The sequence below is a fragment of the Myotis brandtii genome, unplaced genomic scaffold (assembly GCF_000412655.1).
Source record: "Myotis brandtii unplaced genomic scaffold, ASM41265v1 scaffold674, whole genome shotgun sequence".
Classification (NCBI taxonomy): Eukaryota; Metazoa; Chordata; class Mammalia; order Chiroptera; family Vespertilionidae; genus Myotis; species Myotis brandtii.
Window position 1 is genome coordinate 438,948 of NW_005370630.1, and position 19,641 is coordinate 458,588.

Sequence of the window (19,641 nt, forward strand, 5' to 3'; positions counted from 1 at the left end):
GCTGACACATGAGGATCAGAGATTCAGCAAAGCCCTTCCAAATTCCTGACCTACAAAATCACAAGCAAAATAAAATGGTTGCTTTAAGCCACTGTTTCAGGGTAGTTTGTTATGCAGCAGTAGATTGGGGAGTAGCCTTCTTTTTTATCCTGGTAAGCCCAGAGCCTAGCAGAGTGCCTAGCCTACAGCAGATTCACTTAGGTGGCATGGTATATATAAAGTGAATCTTTCTTCTCTCGCAAAGGCTAATTCACATCTTTGTCATTTCCCCTACCCTCACCATTCTGTTAGGAAGTCCTAAATCACAGAGGCAATCATTGTTAGTACCTTTGGTGTGGCCTCCCCAAATCCACCCCTTGCTTAAAAGATAAGTATGGCTATGCTGCCAAAGTTAACCCAAGGCAAGCACCAGACGATTTCACATCTGCTTCAAGGTAAATAAGGCCAGAAGAATACTCTGTACTGGGTCACACAGAATCAAGAAAAGAAGCAGGCACAAGTAATGGCAATATCACAGCACATCAAGAAACTGGAATCGGGGTCTGGCTGCTCAGTTTTATAAATAATGCATAAGTTTGGTCACTGAACCCACAGAGTTTCCTTTCATTGTAAGCTCTCTAATTATATAAGGCTTCTTACAGGTCTGACAAAAAACAACTCAGAATCAGTATGTATGAACTATTCTTTAATAAAGAAAGAAGGTGTATAATGGGGGTGGAAATAGTGAGTAAGAAGAGGATGAGGGCTATGTGAATAAAAAATTATCTTTAGTCACCTTGCAGGGCTGATCCATTCCCTCATGAGCTAAAAGCATTTCTTTCTGTACCAACTATCTGCCAGACTGAGGAGACATTGCTGTAAAGAGACTACATCACCTCACTTGTTTATACCTTAGTGGTTCTCAGTGCCACAATGGGGGAAAACAATAGTTTATCCATGGCAGAAAAAGCAAGAGAGACCTCCAAAATCCTACCTGCCAAGCAATTTTTGCCGACTCCTTTCACTCAAGTATTGTTACTTGGGATCCCTACCCCACAACCTTATATCCTACTCATTCTCCAAATTCCCTGTCTTCTAGGCACTGAGAGGTTCTACACAAAGAAGTTTCCCAAACTGATTACGAAGATATTTCCTTCTCTGTGTCTTTAAGATTAAAAAAGAATAGCATTATGAAATGACACATAATCTGACCAGAAGTACCTTTCTCTTCTTTCCTTCTTTGACCCACACCCTCCATCTTGTATATGGAAGAGAAAACATATAGCATATAAATTGGTGGCAGCTACTTTTTTTATTATGAATAACAGTCAACCTTAGGATGAAGCTAACAATGTAAAGACAGAGCAGAGACAGAAAGAAGTGGGGTCTCTGGATAGCATCTACTTAGCTGCTGAATCAAACCAATCCTTAACCTAATAAACTGCTGAAATTCCAGTTATATGAGCCTCCTTTTTTACATCCTTTTAACTATTTTCTGTTACTTGCACCCAAATACATTATAATATACCCAATAACCAGGGAATATCTTTTCCAAATAACCCAACATGTATATCAAATTAGTAAGGATCATATACACATTCTACACATACAAGAACCCGTGCTCAGTTAGCAATGTGGGAATACATAAATGAATGAAAGACAGCATATTGCAATGGAAAGAGTATAGCCTCTGAAGTCAGATGAACCTGGATCCAAAGCTTACTTAGAGGAACTTACTTAATTTCTCTAAGCCAGCGGTTCTCAACCTGTCGGTCGCCAACCTATGGGTCTCGACCCCTTTGGGGGTCGAACGACCCTTTCACAGGGGTCACCTAAGACCATCAGAAAACACATATATAATTACATATTGCTTTTGTGATTAATCACTATGCTTTAATTATGTTCAATTTGTAACAATGAAAATACATCCTGCATATCAGATATTTACATTACGATTCATAACAGTAGCAAAATTACAGTTATGAAGTAGCAACGAAAATAATTTTATGGTTGGGGGTCACCACAAAATGAGGAACTGTATTAAAGGGTCGCAGCATTAGGAAGGTTGAGAACCACTGACCTACGGGTTCTTAAATATTATTTATGGTAGAGAATAAAGTATCAGTAGAACAACCATTTGCTTAGTCCAAGTTTCTTGGTGTCCTTGATTTTCTACCTCATTGCTTATTTTAAAAGATCTGGAATGAGACTTGACCCACTTTAAGGAGTCAACCTTGATAGGGTAGATATCAAAAATATTGTTTCCATATAAACAAAAAATCAAACCTCTAATTTTTTTTTTAGTCAAAGAAATACACATGCCAACAAATAAAAATAAACAAATTAAATCATAACAAAATCAAATAGCACTAAAAAATATATGATGAAAAGCAACAAATTTCATCCTAACACTTTCTAAGTCTAGGACAATCCCCAAGGACAACCTCTTTTACATGTTTTTGTTTGTGATTACTTTGGTATTTCTAAATATGCCCATATCAGTTTTAGACAATATTGTATGTAATGACTCCTGCTATGAAAAAATAAGGATTATGCTAATATCTACTCCTCCAACATTTAACAGTTGCATTAATTTTAGCTCTTTTGTTGGTTACCTTTGTAACTTTAAAATATATATTTAAAATATATATATATGTATATACATATATATATAATTTCAGAGAGGAATGAAGTGGGAGAGAGAGATGGAAACATCAATGAGGGTAGTTAAGTTGGTTAAAGTGTCATCCCAATATGCCAAGGTTGCAGGTTCGATCTCTGGTCAGGGCACACACAAGAAGCAACAAATAAATGCATAAATAAGTGGAACAACAAATCGATACTTTGCTCTCTCAAAAAAAATCAATAAGTAAAATAGGTTTGAGGTAGTGGTTAAATCATAAGCAACAAAATAATTTTTAAAAAAATAAAAACCAAAGACTTCCACTTCCTTGATATGCGTCAAAGACAAGTTCTTCTGAGTTAAAGACATACTTAAGGAGCATTCCTAAACACAGTATGAATTCTTTTTTTTTTTCATATGGGTAACCAATTTTCTCAGCATCCTTTTATTAATCTTCACCCAAGGATATTTTTCCATTGATTTTTAGAGAGAGTGGAAGGAAGAGGGGGAGACAGAGAGAGAGAAACATCGATGTGAGAGAGACACATCGATTGGTAGCCTTTTGTACGCTCCCCAACCAGAGCCTGCAACCAAGGTACATGCCAGTGACTGGAAATGAGCCCACAACCCTTCAATCTGCAGGTAGATGCTTTATCCACTGAGCAAACTGGCTAGGGAATGAATTCTTAATTCAATTGGTGTGCAGGAAGCAGCCAATAGGTGTTTCTCACATCAATGTTTCTCTCTCTCTCTCTCTCATTTCCTGTCTCTCTCTAAAATCAATTTTAAAAACATATTTAAAAAAGACTTGTGGAAATGATTCAAGCCCAGAAGAGTCCAGATTACTACTGGATGTGGGAAATATTCTTCCTAATATCACTACTTCACAGGCATTAATAAAAGCTATGCTTGTCTACTGTAATTATTGACAAACTATTCCAAGAGAAATAAGGAATGGTACTCACATTACTGTGGAGAGCAAACATAGTACCAATCAGGAAATATTTACTAAATGTCATTCAAGTTCCAAGTGCTGTGATAGATGTTATTAGTTATTTATTTTTATGATTCTAGTGAAACCAATAGCTGTGCTGCCAAGCCAAAATTATAAGGCAATTTAATGTAAGAGTCCAGAAAACTATGCCTTGATGACCTTTGTTGATCCCTTTCCGAAAATATCCAAGGCCATTTGGATATTTGGACTTTATGACCATCAGCCTATTAATATCATAATAAAAAGTATTAATATCATAAGCTATGTCAGTATCTCATTAATGATACTAGAAAAACACACTCTTTCACAAAATACTCACTGCATGTTGTATATAGCTATAAACAAGTTAAAAAGCAACAGAAAACATTATTTAAGTGCAATATGGCCAAGGGAATGTTGTATTAAAGTCATTAATTTCTACCATTCCCATTAGAGTCCACTTCTAAATTTGCGACATAATCACAAATATTAAAGCGTGTCAGCAAAACCAATACACAATTCCTCCCAATGAACTCACATTTCAGAGAACAATGATATAAGCAGGGAATAATAAATACTTTTACAATTATTAGTGTCAGAGCTCTGGCTGGATAGAAGGCTTGAAATGAGAGAGCTGTCTTTGAAGAATTTATAGACTCACTTCTGAGAAAAGAAATACACAGAAAATGTTTCTTGATCTGGGATGGTTATGGGTGTGTTCATTTATAAAAATTTAGTAAGCTGTACACTTTTCATATGTGTGTTTTATCTGTTATGCTTTATTTCAATAAAAGATTTAAAAAATTTTAAGACATTATCAACAGCATAGATCTAAGTATCAAATGAAAAATACTGACATTTCAAGGAGTTCAAGAGGGACTAGTCACTGTTATTAATAAAAGCTCTAATAGTTAAATGTATTTAGCAATTAATACATGCCAGGCACTGTGCTAAATAAACATTTTACATTTCTTCCTCACAACATCCCTGTGAGATCGTCATCATCTTATCAGCAGCAGCATTTGCCACAATTATTATTCTATCTTCCTTGAAACTCCTTCTTCCTTTCCATTCCAGGTTTTCTTTCTACCTCACTAGCCACTCCTTAATCTGCCCTTCTCCCAGACTTTTAAAATTGAAATACAACCAGTTTGGCTCAGTGGATAGAAGCGAGAGGTCCCGGGTTCGATTCCGGTCAAGGACATGTACCTTGGTTGCGGGCACATCCCCAGTAGGAGATGTGCAGGAGGCAGCTGATCGATGTTTCTCTCTCATCGATGTTTCTAACTCTCTATCCATCTACCTTCCTCTCTGTAAAAAATCAATAAAATATATTTTTAAAAAATATTGGGATTATAGACAAAGCTCCAGCACATGATTCTAATCTCAAACTCTATCCCTAGCCCTCATGGATCCTCAACCTGAACTCTGTGACTCTAGCATCTGAAGCATAAGGTTGTTTTGGTTTTTTTTGTTTTTGTTTTTTCAGAGAAACAGCATGTAGTGTAAAAAGTAAAGAATGCAGAAATGCAGAACCAGGAAAGCAGAATGCCACATATTACCTGTTTAACTTAGCATAAGAAAATATCTTTCTCTAAGACTCAGCTTTCAGTCTGTAAAATTTGAAAAATAAAACTTCCTTTTCAATAGTGGCTAGGGACTTAAAGAAAACACTGTATATAGAAATTATTTTTGAATCTATTACTTCTCTACACATGAAAGCATTTATCATTATTATCACAGATCTTAATATAAAAATATCTCTATTTTTAAGAGTTCTTAACTGTGAAACAATGTGACTATTCTCTTTCTTTTAGTAAAAAATATATTTTTATTGATTTCAGAGAGGAAGGGAGAGGGAGAGAAAGATAGAAACACCAATGATGAGAGAATCAATGATCAGCTGCCTCTTGCACACCCCCAACATGTGGTCTGACTAGGAATAGAACCATGACCTCCTGTTTCATAGGTCTACACTCAACACTGAACCACACCAGCCAAAAAACTATTCTTTTTCTTTAGTAAATTTACAGGGTCTTCTATCGTGCAATGATAGAACGGGTATATAAGACACTGAGCAGAAACACAGTGCTACAAGTTTGTGTTATTACTTTTACTTCTTATGTGATTTCCCTCTTATGTGATTACGTTTAAAAAGTTGGCTTTACATTTTTACATAAACTTAACCTTGTTTTATAAGCTTCCCTTTACTTATTTTTTAGTGATCCTTTTATTTTCCATGGCTATCGTTAATTCTAGCCATATCTAAACCTACACAGGTTAAATAAAGAACATTACACTTTGTATTTTTGCTGACTTCATAGTACTATAAATGTGACCTTGTGTTCAAGCTCATTTTAGTTCTGATTCAGTAAAGAGCGCTGAATCACTCATTGCTTTTGCCCTGATTCTATGTTTAATATTACAATGTCTGATTACAGTTATTCATCAGGAGTAGCTAGAGACAATAATGTGATTGGCTAACTCCTTTTCTAATTTAAATCTCAAATGCTGCCCTGTCCCCCACTATCCATTTTTCTCTTGACCCTGGGCAGAGCCAATTGCTATAGGATCCACATTTCTATAAGAACTTGTGCTTACTTCAAATGTAATTTCTTAACACATTGTACTGGAACTATTTATTTACTTGATTCTTCCACTACGCTTTGACCTCCTTCAGTTTTAATCATGACTGTGTCCCACTACTTTGAATCAAGAATGCTGGCTTATAAGAACAATAGCAACAACTGCTACCTTTATTCAATATCTCTCCTTATATCAGGCAAGGTTCTAATAGTTTTTACACATATTAACTTCGTTAAAAACAATTTTCTAAAAAAATGGTAAAATCATGAATCTTTTACAGGCACAAATGAATGTTAAAGATTTGATTTCATTCATCATGAAGTTATCAGACAGATGTTATAACTCATTCAAAGAAGAAGCCAAAAAAGCACTGGTGAAATACATTTACAAATACACAGAAACTAGCTTTCTCCATGGGGAAGGAGCAAAGTCATCTGAACCTCCATCTGACAGAACATATTTGTTGTCTATAGATAAGAATTATTTCACATGGTTGTAAAATAACTCCCACGGGATCAGAATCAGATGACTGGAAAGTGTGCTCTGGAACCCCGTTTTCCCTATAATATTTCAATGCTCACAAAATAGGCGATATTTGTAAAATTTAACCAAATCACTGAATTTTCCCATTAACTCTATAGAAGTTATATTTATTTCTCCTGTTTTTAACAATCACTCTCCATTTTCAATTCAACACTTGAACACTAAATATTTTGTATTGGCCTCAGTAGACAATGAGCTTTCTACCTGTTAATCTTGAACACAGGGGATGTATAAAGTAATGGAAAATGACATGTGAGATTATGCAGAACATGCTGCATATGTCAATACAGAAAAAAGAGAGAAAGATCATTGTGGGCTGGAAATTGCTAATAATTTTTGTGCAAATTCCAATATCTTATGCCAACTGTTCACTCTTTACCACTGAATGATCTTTCTCTACCCAAACGTCATGTATGCCAAATAGTTTTTATTTGCCACATCCCTTCTCTCTTTCCTTTTGAGATATATTTTGTTGTCTGACGGAACACCTCTTCCTTTATAGCACACATACTGCCCTTCAATTTCCCTCGTCAAAAACATGGCCTTTCTCAGTGTTTAACAAAGTGGCAATTTTCCCCAGAACACTCCTATGAACTTCCTTTATATATGCCCTTGGATCTGCTAAGTCACCTGGTCATGGGTGGAAATAGAAAGGCAACAGTTAAATTTGCTCCTCAACAAGTTTTCATTGTGTTCAGCCAATCAAGGTGTCAGGAACTTGCTGACTGGAATGGGTTTGACTTCGATGCTATCAGCATGAAGAAAAGAAACAGCAAGGGAGGCAATATGAAAATCCTGTTCCCTCTGCATTCTTTAAACAAACTATTTTTAGTTTGTCAACCAAGAAAATGATGTGTTCCTTTGAAGTAATCTTATAGCCTGTTGACTCAAGATAAAGAAGTAGAAAGGGAGGCCACTTAGAGAACAGGAATCAAAGTGGGAGAAACTGTCTGAAATCATCTGCACCTTCCCCAGACATTGTTAAAACCAATTACCTCTGTTGTTAGCTCTCTTGTTATTTTGGTCCTCTGTAGGTTGAAGTGGAGAAAATGTAAAGGAAAATTGAATTAGACAACTCCCTTAAGGGTAAAAAGAGCTACATGACAAATATTTAAAGTTTCCATTAAATTTAATTATAATGACTTTTATTTTTTTAAATTTATGACAATTAAACTTATAATAGAATTAAAAATATTATGCGAATATTGCTAAGTAAGGGTTAGAAATGTTGGCACACATGATAATCAGTTTACTAATTTATCATTTGTATTTTCTTGACTTTTTCATATTTTATAAATTTAGTACATTTTCTGCCATTTTCAAGCTTTTAATCTAAAGAAAATCGATCGCATGCAGAAGAATTTTGAGTCAGAGATTTTGCTGGTTTTGGCACGCACTCACAAAAAGGTTGCCCACCCCTGCTCTAGGGCTTAGCTACTGGTCCTGTTCTCTATCTAGACTCCCTGAGGCAGGTACCATTATTATATCCATTTTACAGATGAAAACATTGAGGCACAGTGAAATTCAAATCTAGATAATCAAAGACTTCAGAGTCCATTCCATGCTCTTTTTTTTTTTTAATATATCTCTATTGACTTCAGAGAGGAAGGGAGAGGGAAAGAGAGATAGAAACATCAATGATGAGAGAGAATCACTGACCGGCTGCCTCCTGCACACCCCACACTGGGGATCGAGCCCACAACCCAGGCATGTGCCCTGACCAGGAATCAAACCATGACCTCCTGATTCATAGGTCGACGCTTAACCACTGAGCCACACCGGCCGGGCCAGAGCCCATGCTCTTAACCACCTCACTATTCCACCTTATTCAGCCTTTTATATAAAAGGTAGCACATAGCTACACACATTCCACATTCTGGTGCCCTCAATAAGAAAAGAGACACAGAGAGAGGCACATGGGACCCTCCTTCATAAGACCAATATCAGGCACCAAGCCAGCAGGATACCAGTATTCTTGCAAATTCTATTAAACAATTTTCTTTCCTAAGTTTCTTCACTTTGTATTTTGGTACTTACTTCTCAAGAAGGAATGTGAAAATATTCTAGAACAGATTCTAAAATCTAGATGCTCATTACAATAACCTGGGGAGTTCTAAATACATATGGGTCTTATGCAGACCTTTAAACCTAGAAGATTCTAGCAATCTGTGTTTCTAAGAAGCACCCAAGCAAATTCTGAAGCTGATAACTCAGTACCTGAATTGGGGAAGCCTTTGTTTTAGAGAGGATTATCTTGTCCTCAAAGGCTCATTAATCACTATTACACATTTATCTGCCTTGAAGAGGCAGAAAATGAAATGAGAATGGAGGTGTAAACTGATTCCAAGGAGTAATATGACCAACCAGGAAACTACAGCAGTGACAGTGGTATTCTAGATCAGGACACCAAACATTTCTGGGTAGTCTGGGAATTTGTTGCAGGCAGCAAGAACCAATTTAATATTTGAGCCCTCATAGCATCAGAGTATTTATCAAGTATTTTGAGGAAATCCAAGAGTATTAATAGATATGGACATTGTCCCCAGGCAACAGAAGAAAGCATTGTTAACCCTGCCATTGTTAAGAAAGCATTGTTAACCCTGCCATTGTTAACTTTGCATGAACATAAATGCACACACATTTTGCTTACTTATGCAAGTAACAATCACTATGGAACCATAAGTTGCTGAAACTAAGGCAAAGAAGTCATCTTCAACATGTTTATTGAAGTCTGTCTTACCTCTGTAAGTGCATGCAATTGTCCTTGATGTACACATACACCCATGAACCTATAAAACAAAAGTGTTTTTTTAAACAAACAAAAAGGACATAAACATAACTGCCATATAGAGAAACTAGTTTAGTTATTTACGCTTTAGAAATAAGCTAATACCTGTGAAGTCTCCTGGGCTGCTATAGCTTCTCAAATTTTGATACCAGGCTATAAAAAAGTTTACATGAAACTTCTGGTTGGGTTAAGACCTAGTGGTAAAATGCAATGGTACAAGAGAGAGGGGTAAGCCTTAAAAATAGCATGGTATAATGAAAAAAGTACCAAACTGGAAGTAAAAAAACTTGAATGCTGATTTCAGCTCTGCCACTATCTAACTACACGTTCACCACACCACCACCAAAAAAAGTCACTAACCCTAATCCTATTTTGGGCTTGGTTTCCTCATCTAGAAAGTAAGCAGGATAGACTACCCAATCTGAAGGTCTATATTCTACAAACAAACTGGGGTGGGGGGAGAAGGGGTAGCCCACATTTGCTGAATGACAAAGAACTAACTTCCTTAACATAAAAAACTTCCAAATATGTAATAAAAAAAGAACCTAATTTTTTTTAAAAAGCAAATGGTATGTACATAATTCACAGAAAAATAAGTTTAAATGACTAATAAAAATATCAAAATGTGCTCAAATTTACTCATAATTAAAGAAATGTACATTAAAATAAGGAGATATTGCTTTTCTTGATATACTGCTTTTGAAATCTATCAAATGAACAAAGATTAAAATTCATAGTGTAAAGAAGGTGAGAAAACATGAACAGAAAACACTGTTGAGTACTAGGCATAATTTTTCAAATGGTAATTGATCATATCTAGCAAAAATCTTAATTGCTGCAACTATCTCATTTCTAGTAATTTATCTTACAATTATACTGCTTGAGTGAGCAAAGATACATGTAAACGGATATCTACTTCATCAGTATATATGAATCTAAAACCCTCCAATAAGAAACTGGTTAAATATTTGTGGTATATCCCTAGATTGGAAAACTATACAGCCATCAAAAAAAAATGAAATAGACCTTTATGCACTGATATGGGAAGATATCTAAAATATACTGTTAAATGAAAACACTGAGCTATAAATCCCGTTTGTGTAAAAATGTTTGTATATTGTCTGGCCAGTGTGGCTTAGTGGTTGAGTGTCAACTCATGAACCAGGAGGTCACAGTTCAATTCCCAGTCAGGGAACATGCTAGGGTTGTGGGCTCGATCCCCAATAGGAGGCATATAGGCAGCCGATGGATGCTTCTCTCTCATCAATGTTTCTATCTCTCTCCCTCTCTCTGAAATCAATAAAAACACATTTTTTAAAAAGTTTGCATATTAATTTAAAATGTCTAGAAACAGTAATAAGTGGTACTGAGGGGGTAAAAAGTGACTTTATTTTTAGTGTGCACACATATTATATTTGAAGTTTTTTTCAGCCAACAAGTTATACTTACATATAAAAAATTTTTTTGCTTTTTTTATTGCTTAAAATATTACAAAGAGTAGTACATTTGTCTCCTTTTTTTAATTTTTAAAAATTTATTGATTTTAGAGAGAGAGAGAGAAACATCGATTTGTTGTTCCACTTATTTATGTGCCCTGACCAGGGACTGAACCTGCAACCTTGGCATATTGAGATGACGCTCTAACCAACTGAGCTACCCAGCCAGAGCCTAACTTAATTTTTAAATAAAAACTATAAACCAATGATTATGACTGATGATCATAAAATGGGGGAAGTAAAAAAATAAATAAATAAAAAATAAAGTGGGAGAAGTCAAATGTCATAAAGCCTGTGACAATTGGGGTTTGGGTTGCCAAGAAGGAAGTCTCACTAATAATACACATAAGCCTCAAATAAGTTCTAGTTTAGAAGAACAAAGAAAAGGGAAGAGGACTATCTATAAGTGAAAATGTTGGCACAGCAGTGACAGTGCTGGAAAGGACCATAAAAGTTTCATGAAGGCAGAGTCCAGGTCATATTCTTCTCTGTGATCACAGCACCTAATAGCACCTACCAAATACTATGCACATTCAGTAAACAACTGTTGAGTGAAAGGACTGAATGAGAAATAATGCCTGGTTGGATATAACTGCAGAGTTTTTATTGTTTGTTTGTTTTTAATATATTTTTATTGATTTCAAGCAGAGTTTTTATTGTTTGTTTGTTTGTTTTTAATATATTTTTATTGATTTCAGAGAGGAAGGGAGAGGGAGAGAGATAGAAACATCAATGATGAGAGAGAATCATTGATTGGCTGCTTCCTGAATGCCTCCTACTGGGGATCATGTGCCCTTGACCGGAATAGAACCTGAGACCCTTCAGTCCGCAGGCTGACATTCTATCCATGGAGCCAAACCAGCTAGGGCACCAGACATGCTGCTTCAACCAAAATTAACATATATGGAAATTTCAGAGTTTCTCTAGGATGTGATTTCTGGACCACTGTGTTTATGTTTTCTTTCTTTCCTTTCTTTTAAAATCCTCACCTATTGATAAGTTTTTTATTGATTATAAAGAGTGATGAAGGGAGAAAGAGAGAGAGAAACATCAATGTGAGAGAAACATCAATTGTGGCCTCCCGCAAACGTCCCAACCAGGGATTGAACCTGCAACCTAGGTATGTGCCCCAACGGGGAATCGAACCTGCAACCTCCTGTTTTATGGGATGGTGCTCCAACCAACTGAGTCATCCAGCCAAAGGTGACCACTGGTTTTTTCTAAGTGCATCCAGAGACTTGGTGGGATTTGAGAAAAGAAGAACCTGAGGAAAGATCTAGGCAGTACTGAAAATAGAATGTAAACTCCAATAACTAGCTGAAATTTACCTCTGGCTTGGTAAGAAATGGAAAGCAAAATAGGAGAATGGTTAAAAGGGCTCTGAAGTTAGAGGGTATGGGTTCAAATCTCACCTCCACCCTTTACTTGGCAAGCATTAGTTTCCCTCTCTGTAAAATCTATATATATAAAAGGCTAGTATGCTAAGTATCTGTCTGGGTAATGACGTCAGGTAGCAACGCCTGGCTTCCTCTCCCTCGTGACTAGTTTCCTTGCAGTTTCTTCAGCCCAGGAACACAACTTGCTTTATAGCCAGGTAGAAACATTTTACACTTTAACCAAATGTCTATGAAGCATTTTTCCCGTGCCTCATCTCATTTGATCCTCACAGAAGTCCTGGAGTAGTTAGATAGGAGAGGGGAATGACATCAGGTAGCAACGCCTGGCTTCCTCTCCCTCGTGACTAGTTTCCTTGCAGTTTCTTCAGCCCAGGAACACAACTTGCTTTATAGCCAGGTAGAAACATTTTACACTTTAACCAAATGTCTATGAAGCATTTTTCCCGTGCCTCATCTCATTTGATCCTCACAGAAGTCCTGGAGTAGTTAGATAGGAGACTCGGTGGAATTCTATTTTCCTTTCATCAGCCAGAAAATGAAGATTTACAAAGCTTAGAAACTTGACCCAACTGAAAAGAAGAAATGGTGGACCTTGAAAATGACTTCAGGTTTTCTCACTGCACAGAATATAGTCAAACACTGCTGCAGTTAAATATTTTACCCTATGTTTTCCCAGTATGATCTACAACAGGGGTCCTCAAACTATGGCCCGCGGGCCACGTGCAAATACAAATATTGTATTTGTTCCCGTTTTGTTTTTTTACTTCAAAATAAGATGTGTGCAGTGTGCATAGGAATTTGTTCATAGTTTTTTTTTAAACTATAGTCCGGCCCTCCAACGGTCTGAGGGACAGTGAACTGGCCCCCTGTTTAAAAAGTTTGAGGACCCCTGGTGTAGATCAAAACCTGGGTTTTCTTCACATCCAGTAAAAGGGCAGAGGAAGAATCGATTTTAAGAAAAAAGTTGGGGTGCTTCACTGGGCTGGAAAAAGTTTAGCTAAATCAGAAAACAGGTCTAATTAAGCAAGTTTATATATATAAAAGGCTAAGTTGATTTGTGCATGCTTGATACATATAAAGCTCTAGCTGGCGCCAATTGCACACGTGTGTTTTTATCTGTCATTGTCGATTATGAATTTGGTTGACACTTCTAAGAGTGAATAGCGATATTAAAATATTTCTTCTAATTAATTTCCTTTCGATGTGCATGAATTCGTGCACCAGGCCACTAGTAGGATAATAACCCACATCACTTTTTTGTACCTTTCCTTATTGCAGAAGATTCAGAGTTTTATTTATCTCTGCATTTCTAGTATCTAGTATAGCATCTGGCACACAGTAAGCAAACTCTCAGTAAAGATTTGTTGAATGGCATGAATGATTTTTATGACCTGGAAACTTTAGTTCAAGCTTCTCCCTGAGCTGGAAGATTTTACTTACTTACTGAAGATCAGTCTTCCAGAATCAGCTAAAAGTGGTCCAGGGTCTGGAATCAGACTGCTTGGATTTGAATCCTGGCTCTGCTACTTACTGATGACTTCTATATATTTCAGGTTCTTCACATGCAAAGTGGAAATATTAATGTTAACTAACCTATATGGTTACTGTGAAGATGAAATGAGGTAACTTGGGCTCCTGGAACATAATAAGCACTAGAAAATGTTAGCTATTCTTCCTCTTTTAACATTTCCTCCAAACTGTAATATAGGAAAGATTTTCAAGAGTACAGATCTCATCTCATCTGTTCATATATGTTTTGCCTGAAACACAATGCTTTGCACCTAAGAGGCTAAAAAACCATTTCTTGAATGGAAAAAAAAAACAATAACCATCAAGTTAGCTTCATGGTGTAAACTCATTTTATAAGAAAAAAACACTTAGAGGCAGGTACAAGGCTGGAAAGCCAAGAGGTATTTATTTTATTAAGTAAATTATTTATATAGAAGCTAGGCAGTAGGATTCTAATAGCAAAACAATGGCTACACTCTAAAGTAATGGGACTCCTAGAAGCTGAAAAGACCTGGCTTCAGTGTGATATACCTGCTTCCCTTCCCCCCAGACCCACAATCACTATGACCACATCACCCACAGAGGCATCACAGACAGCACATTCAGAGAGGCACTGGCTTCATGTGACAGTTTTCTGTCTGCTTTCTTCCACTCCCCCTACTCACATCACCACATCACAGTGGAGTCGCAGAACCCTACTTCAATGTGAAGCTTTTCTGCCTGACCTCAACCCCATTTCTTTTCCACCACCACCACATGCAAAAAGGTGTCACAGAGCTGGCAAGCTGCGGCAGGCATTAGCTTTATATTGGAAGAGGAGCTTAATCATTCCAGTTGCTATAAACAGAATATATTTTAAAAGGGAAATATTACTCAACCTTAACAGGGAAGTGATATATGCCTAGAAAAGCACTTCATATTAACAATAAGTTTTCACTAAAATTGTTATTGCCTAATTATATCAAACTCTTAAGTTGTGGATAAAACCTCAAATCATTTTGGTATGAGACAAGACCTAAAAAAATTATATCCTGAGTGATTTTTATTCCCTACTACCCCCCCCCGCCCCCCGCTCAAATCATGTCAGCTAGAATTACTTAGCGCAAGAAGGAAGCACTTTCTTAATGCATGTGTTTGCATTAAGAAAGAGTGATTATTCAACTTTGTAAGTTTTAGTTTTATATCACACACACATTCATATTGAGAAGTAGGAGAGTTGCTTTTGTTTTTAGATCAATGTTTCATAAATTTTAATGTGGAAATGAATCACCTAGGAATCATGTAAATTGCAGACTCTAATTCTATTGGGTGGGGGGATGTCTGAGAGTCTGAATTCCTAACAAGCTCCTAGGTGATTCAATGTTGTTTGGTACATGGACCATCCATTGAGTAGCAAGGCTCAGTCTGTACAAAAGACAGCTGATCTCTAAAGTTAGTAAGACCACGACAAGAAACTCCCAACTCTGATACTATTAGTAAATTCAACTTTGACATGAAACTTAATTTGTCTCAGTCTTTCCTATAGCATGATTTACCATTTCCCATAGTGTCATTACCATGCTTTCCCACACCTTCGCCTTTTCTCAGGCCATTCCCACTGGTTAGAATGCCCCTACCCCCTCATTTCTACACAGAATCTACCCATCCTCAAAACCAGGTTCAAATACATCCTTTCCCACAGAACAAATTTAGCTCCCTTCTGCACTAACATGCTTCTGAACCATTTAGGCACTCCATGTACACCATTCTCCCATAGTATCATTTCCTACCTTTGATTATGTTAATGATTATAATGATTATGGTAACAACAATCTCTTAAAGAGCACTTCCTATTCAAGCATTATTCTAAGCAGTTTACATTATATTCATTTAATCCTCACAATAGCCCCAGTGAATAGTACTTTTATTATCACAATCATATTGATAAAGAAACTGAGGCTTAGCCCTGGCTGGGTAGCTCAGCTGGTTGGAACATCATCCTGATACACCAAGGTTCCGGGTTCAATCCCCAGTCAGGACACATATAAGAATCAACCAATTAATGCATAAATGAGTGAAACAACAAATCGATGTTTATCTTTCTCTTCCTTCCCCTCTCAAACCTAAATTGTGGGTTCTAGTGTCTGTGCTCTTAATCATAGTTATATAAGGGATATAAAAATGAACAAGACACAATCCCTTTCCTTAAGAAGCTATTGGTTATTCAAAAACTTTTTGTGGCACCTCACAGCTCCTGATCAAAGTCCAAATTCCTTAGCATGTTATTCAAGAATCTGAATGATCTGACTCAAGCCTCTCTTCCTTATCTTCTATTACATCCACCTGCATTCTCTATGGTTTGGTTATATAATCTGCCACTCCTAAATATGTTCTGAATTCCATATTGTTGCTAGAATGAGTCTGTTTAGAATTCCTTTTTTTCAAAGTTATACCAATCCTTAAAAACTCAGTTCAAGAATAACTCCAAATAATAACAACAACAATAGCACCAAACACTTATATATCATTTAGTAAGCCAGGCACCACCTTATATTAAGTCATTTAAATCTTAAAATGGCCCTTTGAGGATAATTAGAATAATTCCTATCTCAGAGACATACTAGTAATTTCAAATATTTCCCCAATCTTCCTAACTAAAATTAGTCTTTCTCTTCCCTCTACACACATATCACTCCATACAAACCTCTGCTGTAACACTTATAAGGCCTGCCTTCTACATCAAGTTTTATCTATATTTGTTTCTTCCACTAAATTAAAGGGTTCTTGAGGACAAAGATGTTATTACATGTGGAAGGAAATGTCTAATTTTTTTTTATGTGTTTTTTTTTACTAAACTGCTCCTCTTTTTCTTCCAAAGTATACTACATTTCCTTGAAGTATACTATATGTCTAGTAACAATTGGTTAAGACCATAACACTGAGCTCTGGCCAGTAGTATAGGGGCTGAGATGATTATGTCATTCCTAGGCCTGTCCCATAAAAACCCTCAACACTATTCTCCACACTTTATTTTTTCATCTGCCAACAGATGCTGAAGATCCAGCGGAGAAATCTAAGGCCCTGTCCTTGGTAAAAAAAAGAAAGAGCTCCTCTTCCCCCACCACCCAACATGGGTTGGACTGGAACATGAATAAGAAACAAGCTTTTAAGCCAACAAGATTTTAAGTTGTTTACTACAGTAGTTAGCCCACCTGGATTAAATACACCCTGTAGTTTTGTGTCTCTATTTATACCTAAAACACTGCCTTGTTCATAGTTAGTGCCTAGTAAATATTTATTGAATTCAATTAAAAGTTAAAATTCTTACTCCAGGGCAGGATCTTTTCTAGGCCTTATTGCTAGCCAGTAGTCTCCAAAATGGGAAATGAGCCAGGTTATCCATTAAAGTATGGGACAAAATTAGAATTTTTACTTATATTATTTATATATAAAAAATAGTTTTACTAATATTTAATATGGATTAATAGTAGCACATGGGGCCCTAACCAGTTTGGCTCAGTGGATAGAGCATCGGCCTGCAGACTGAAGGGTCCCAGGTTCAATTCCAGTCAAGGGCATGTGCCTTGGTTGCGGGCACATCCCCAGTAGTGGGTGTGCAGGAGGCAGCTGATTGATGTTTCTCTCTCATCGACGTTTCTAACTCTCTATCCCTCTCCCTTCCTCTCTGTAAAAAATCAATAAAATATATTTTTAAAAAAATAGTAGCACATGGGGATGTGCTAAAAAATGTTTTCCTAATGGGACACTATGGTAGGCAAATGTCCAAAGATGTCCGTGTCCTAATCCCCAGAATTTGTGAATATGTTATGTTCTATTGCAAGGGGGATGAATTAAAATTGCAGATGGAATTAAGGCTGCTAATCACCTGACTTTATTTTTTTTTTTATTGAATTTATTGGGGTGACACTGGTTAACAAAATTATACAGATTTCAGGTGCACAATCCTATAACACATCATCTATATACATTGTATTGTATGTTCACCACCCTAAGTCCAGTCTCCATCCATCACCATTTATCCCCCCATACCCTCTTACCGGTCCCCCTTATCCCCATAATCCCCACACTGTTGTCCATGCTCATGAATTTTTTTCTTTTTTTGCTCAATCCCTTCCCCCTCCTCCATAGTCCCCACCTCTGACAGCTGTCAGCCTGCTCGCTAGCTATACGTCTGTCTCTATTTTGCTTGTTAGTTCATTTGTTCATTAGATTCCACATATGAGTGAAATCATATGGTACTTGTCTTTGTCTCACTGGCATATTTTACTTAGCATAATGCTCTCCAGGTCCACTATGCTGTCACAAAAGGTAAGATTTCCTTTTTTATGGCCAAATGGTATTTCATTGTGTAAATGTACCACAGCTTTTTTATCCAATCATCTACTGATGGACACTTGGACTGCTTCTACATCTTGGCTATCTATAATAATAAAAGCATAATATGCAAATCGACTGAACAGCTGGACAGCAGAATGACCATCCAGACGACCACACTGGCGCCAGGCCAGCCAAAGCGGGTGCGATGAGAATGATCAGAGGGCTCTGCCATCACCCCACGATCACCCTGCAGAGGGAGGCCCCGGCCACCAGCCGGTGGGGCGATCAATCAGTGGGGCTCCTCGATCACCCCAAAGAGGGAGGCCCAGGCCACCAACCGGCAGGCTGCAGCAAGTGGGCAGGGCCTCCCTCTGTGAGGCGATTGATTGTGGGGCTCCTGGACTGTGAGAGGGTGCAGGCCGGGCTGAGGGAACCCCCACCCACCTAGTGCACAAATTTCGTGCACTGGACCTCTGGTCTATATATATAAAAGCCTAAGCGACCGAATGACCGGTCGACAGGTTGCTATGACGCGCACTGACCACCAGGGGCAGACGCTCAATGCAGGAGCTGCCCCCTGGTGGTCAGTGCATTCCCACAGCCAACCTCCCGCAGTCAGACAGCCAACCTCCCGCAGTCCCTCCCCCAAAGCTGGCCAACCTCCCTCAGTCAATCCCCCCAGCCAGCCAACCTCCTGTGGTCCCTCCCCTGGCTGGCCAACCTCCCACAGTCCCTCCCCACAGCAGGCCGCCCCTCCGCCCCCATCAGCCTCGATCGCTGGCCAGGCTGAGGGACCCCACCTGTGCATAATTCGTGCACCGGGCCTCTAGCTGTAAATAATGCTGCAATGAACATAGGGTGCATATATTCTTTCAAATTAATGCTTCAGGTTTTTTCCGATAAATTCCCAGTAGAATCACTAGATCATAGACAGTTCCATCTTTAATTTTTTTTTAATATTTGTATTGATTTCAGAGAGGAGAGAGATAGAAACATCAATGATGAGTGAGAATCATCAATCGGCTGCTTCCTGCATGCCCCCTAATAGAGCCTGCAACCGAGGTACATGCCCCTGACTGGAATCAAACCCGGGATCCTTTAGTCCATAGGCTATCGCTCTATCCACTGAGCCAAACCAGCCAGGGCCCATCTTTAATTTTTTGAGGTAACTCTATACTGCTTTCCACAGTGGATGTACCAGTCTGCATTCTCATCAACAGAGCATGAGGGTTCCCTTTTCTCAACATCCTCACCAACACGTTTGTTGATTTATTGATGATAACCATTCTGATAGGTGTAAGGTGATATCTCATTGTGATTTTAATTTGCATTCTCTAATGATTAGTGATATTGAGTATCTTTTCATATGTCTATTGGCCAACTGTATGTCTTTTTTGGAGAGGTGGATATTCAGGTCCTTTGCCCATTTT

The 19,641-nt window shown here is 37.6% G+C and overlaps 1 protein-coding gene across 6 annotated transcripts in view; it reads right to left on the reverse strand.

Moving 5' to 3' along the window:
* The window catches only part of TESK2 (testis-specific kinase 2), a 110,960-nt gene that overhangs the window by 40,036 nt on the left and 51,283 nt on the right, over positions 1–19,641 (reverse strand). For all 6 annotated transcript variants that reach the window (XM_014529212.1, XM_005881254.2, XM_005881255.2 and 3 more), the window contains one exon: positions 9,445–9,493. In XM_014529212.1, the coding sequence (XP_014384698.1) occupies positions 9,445–9,493 (49 nt within the window). Of the gene's footprint in view, positions 1–9,444; positions 9,494–19,641 lie in introns of those variants that run through there.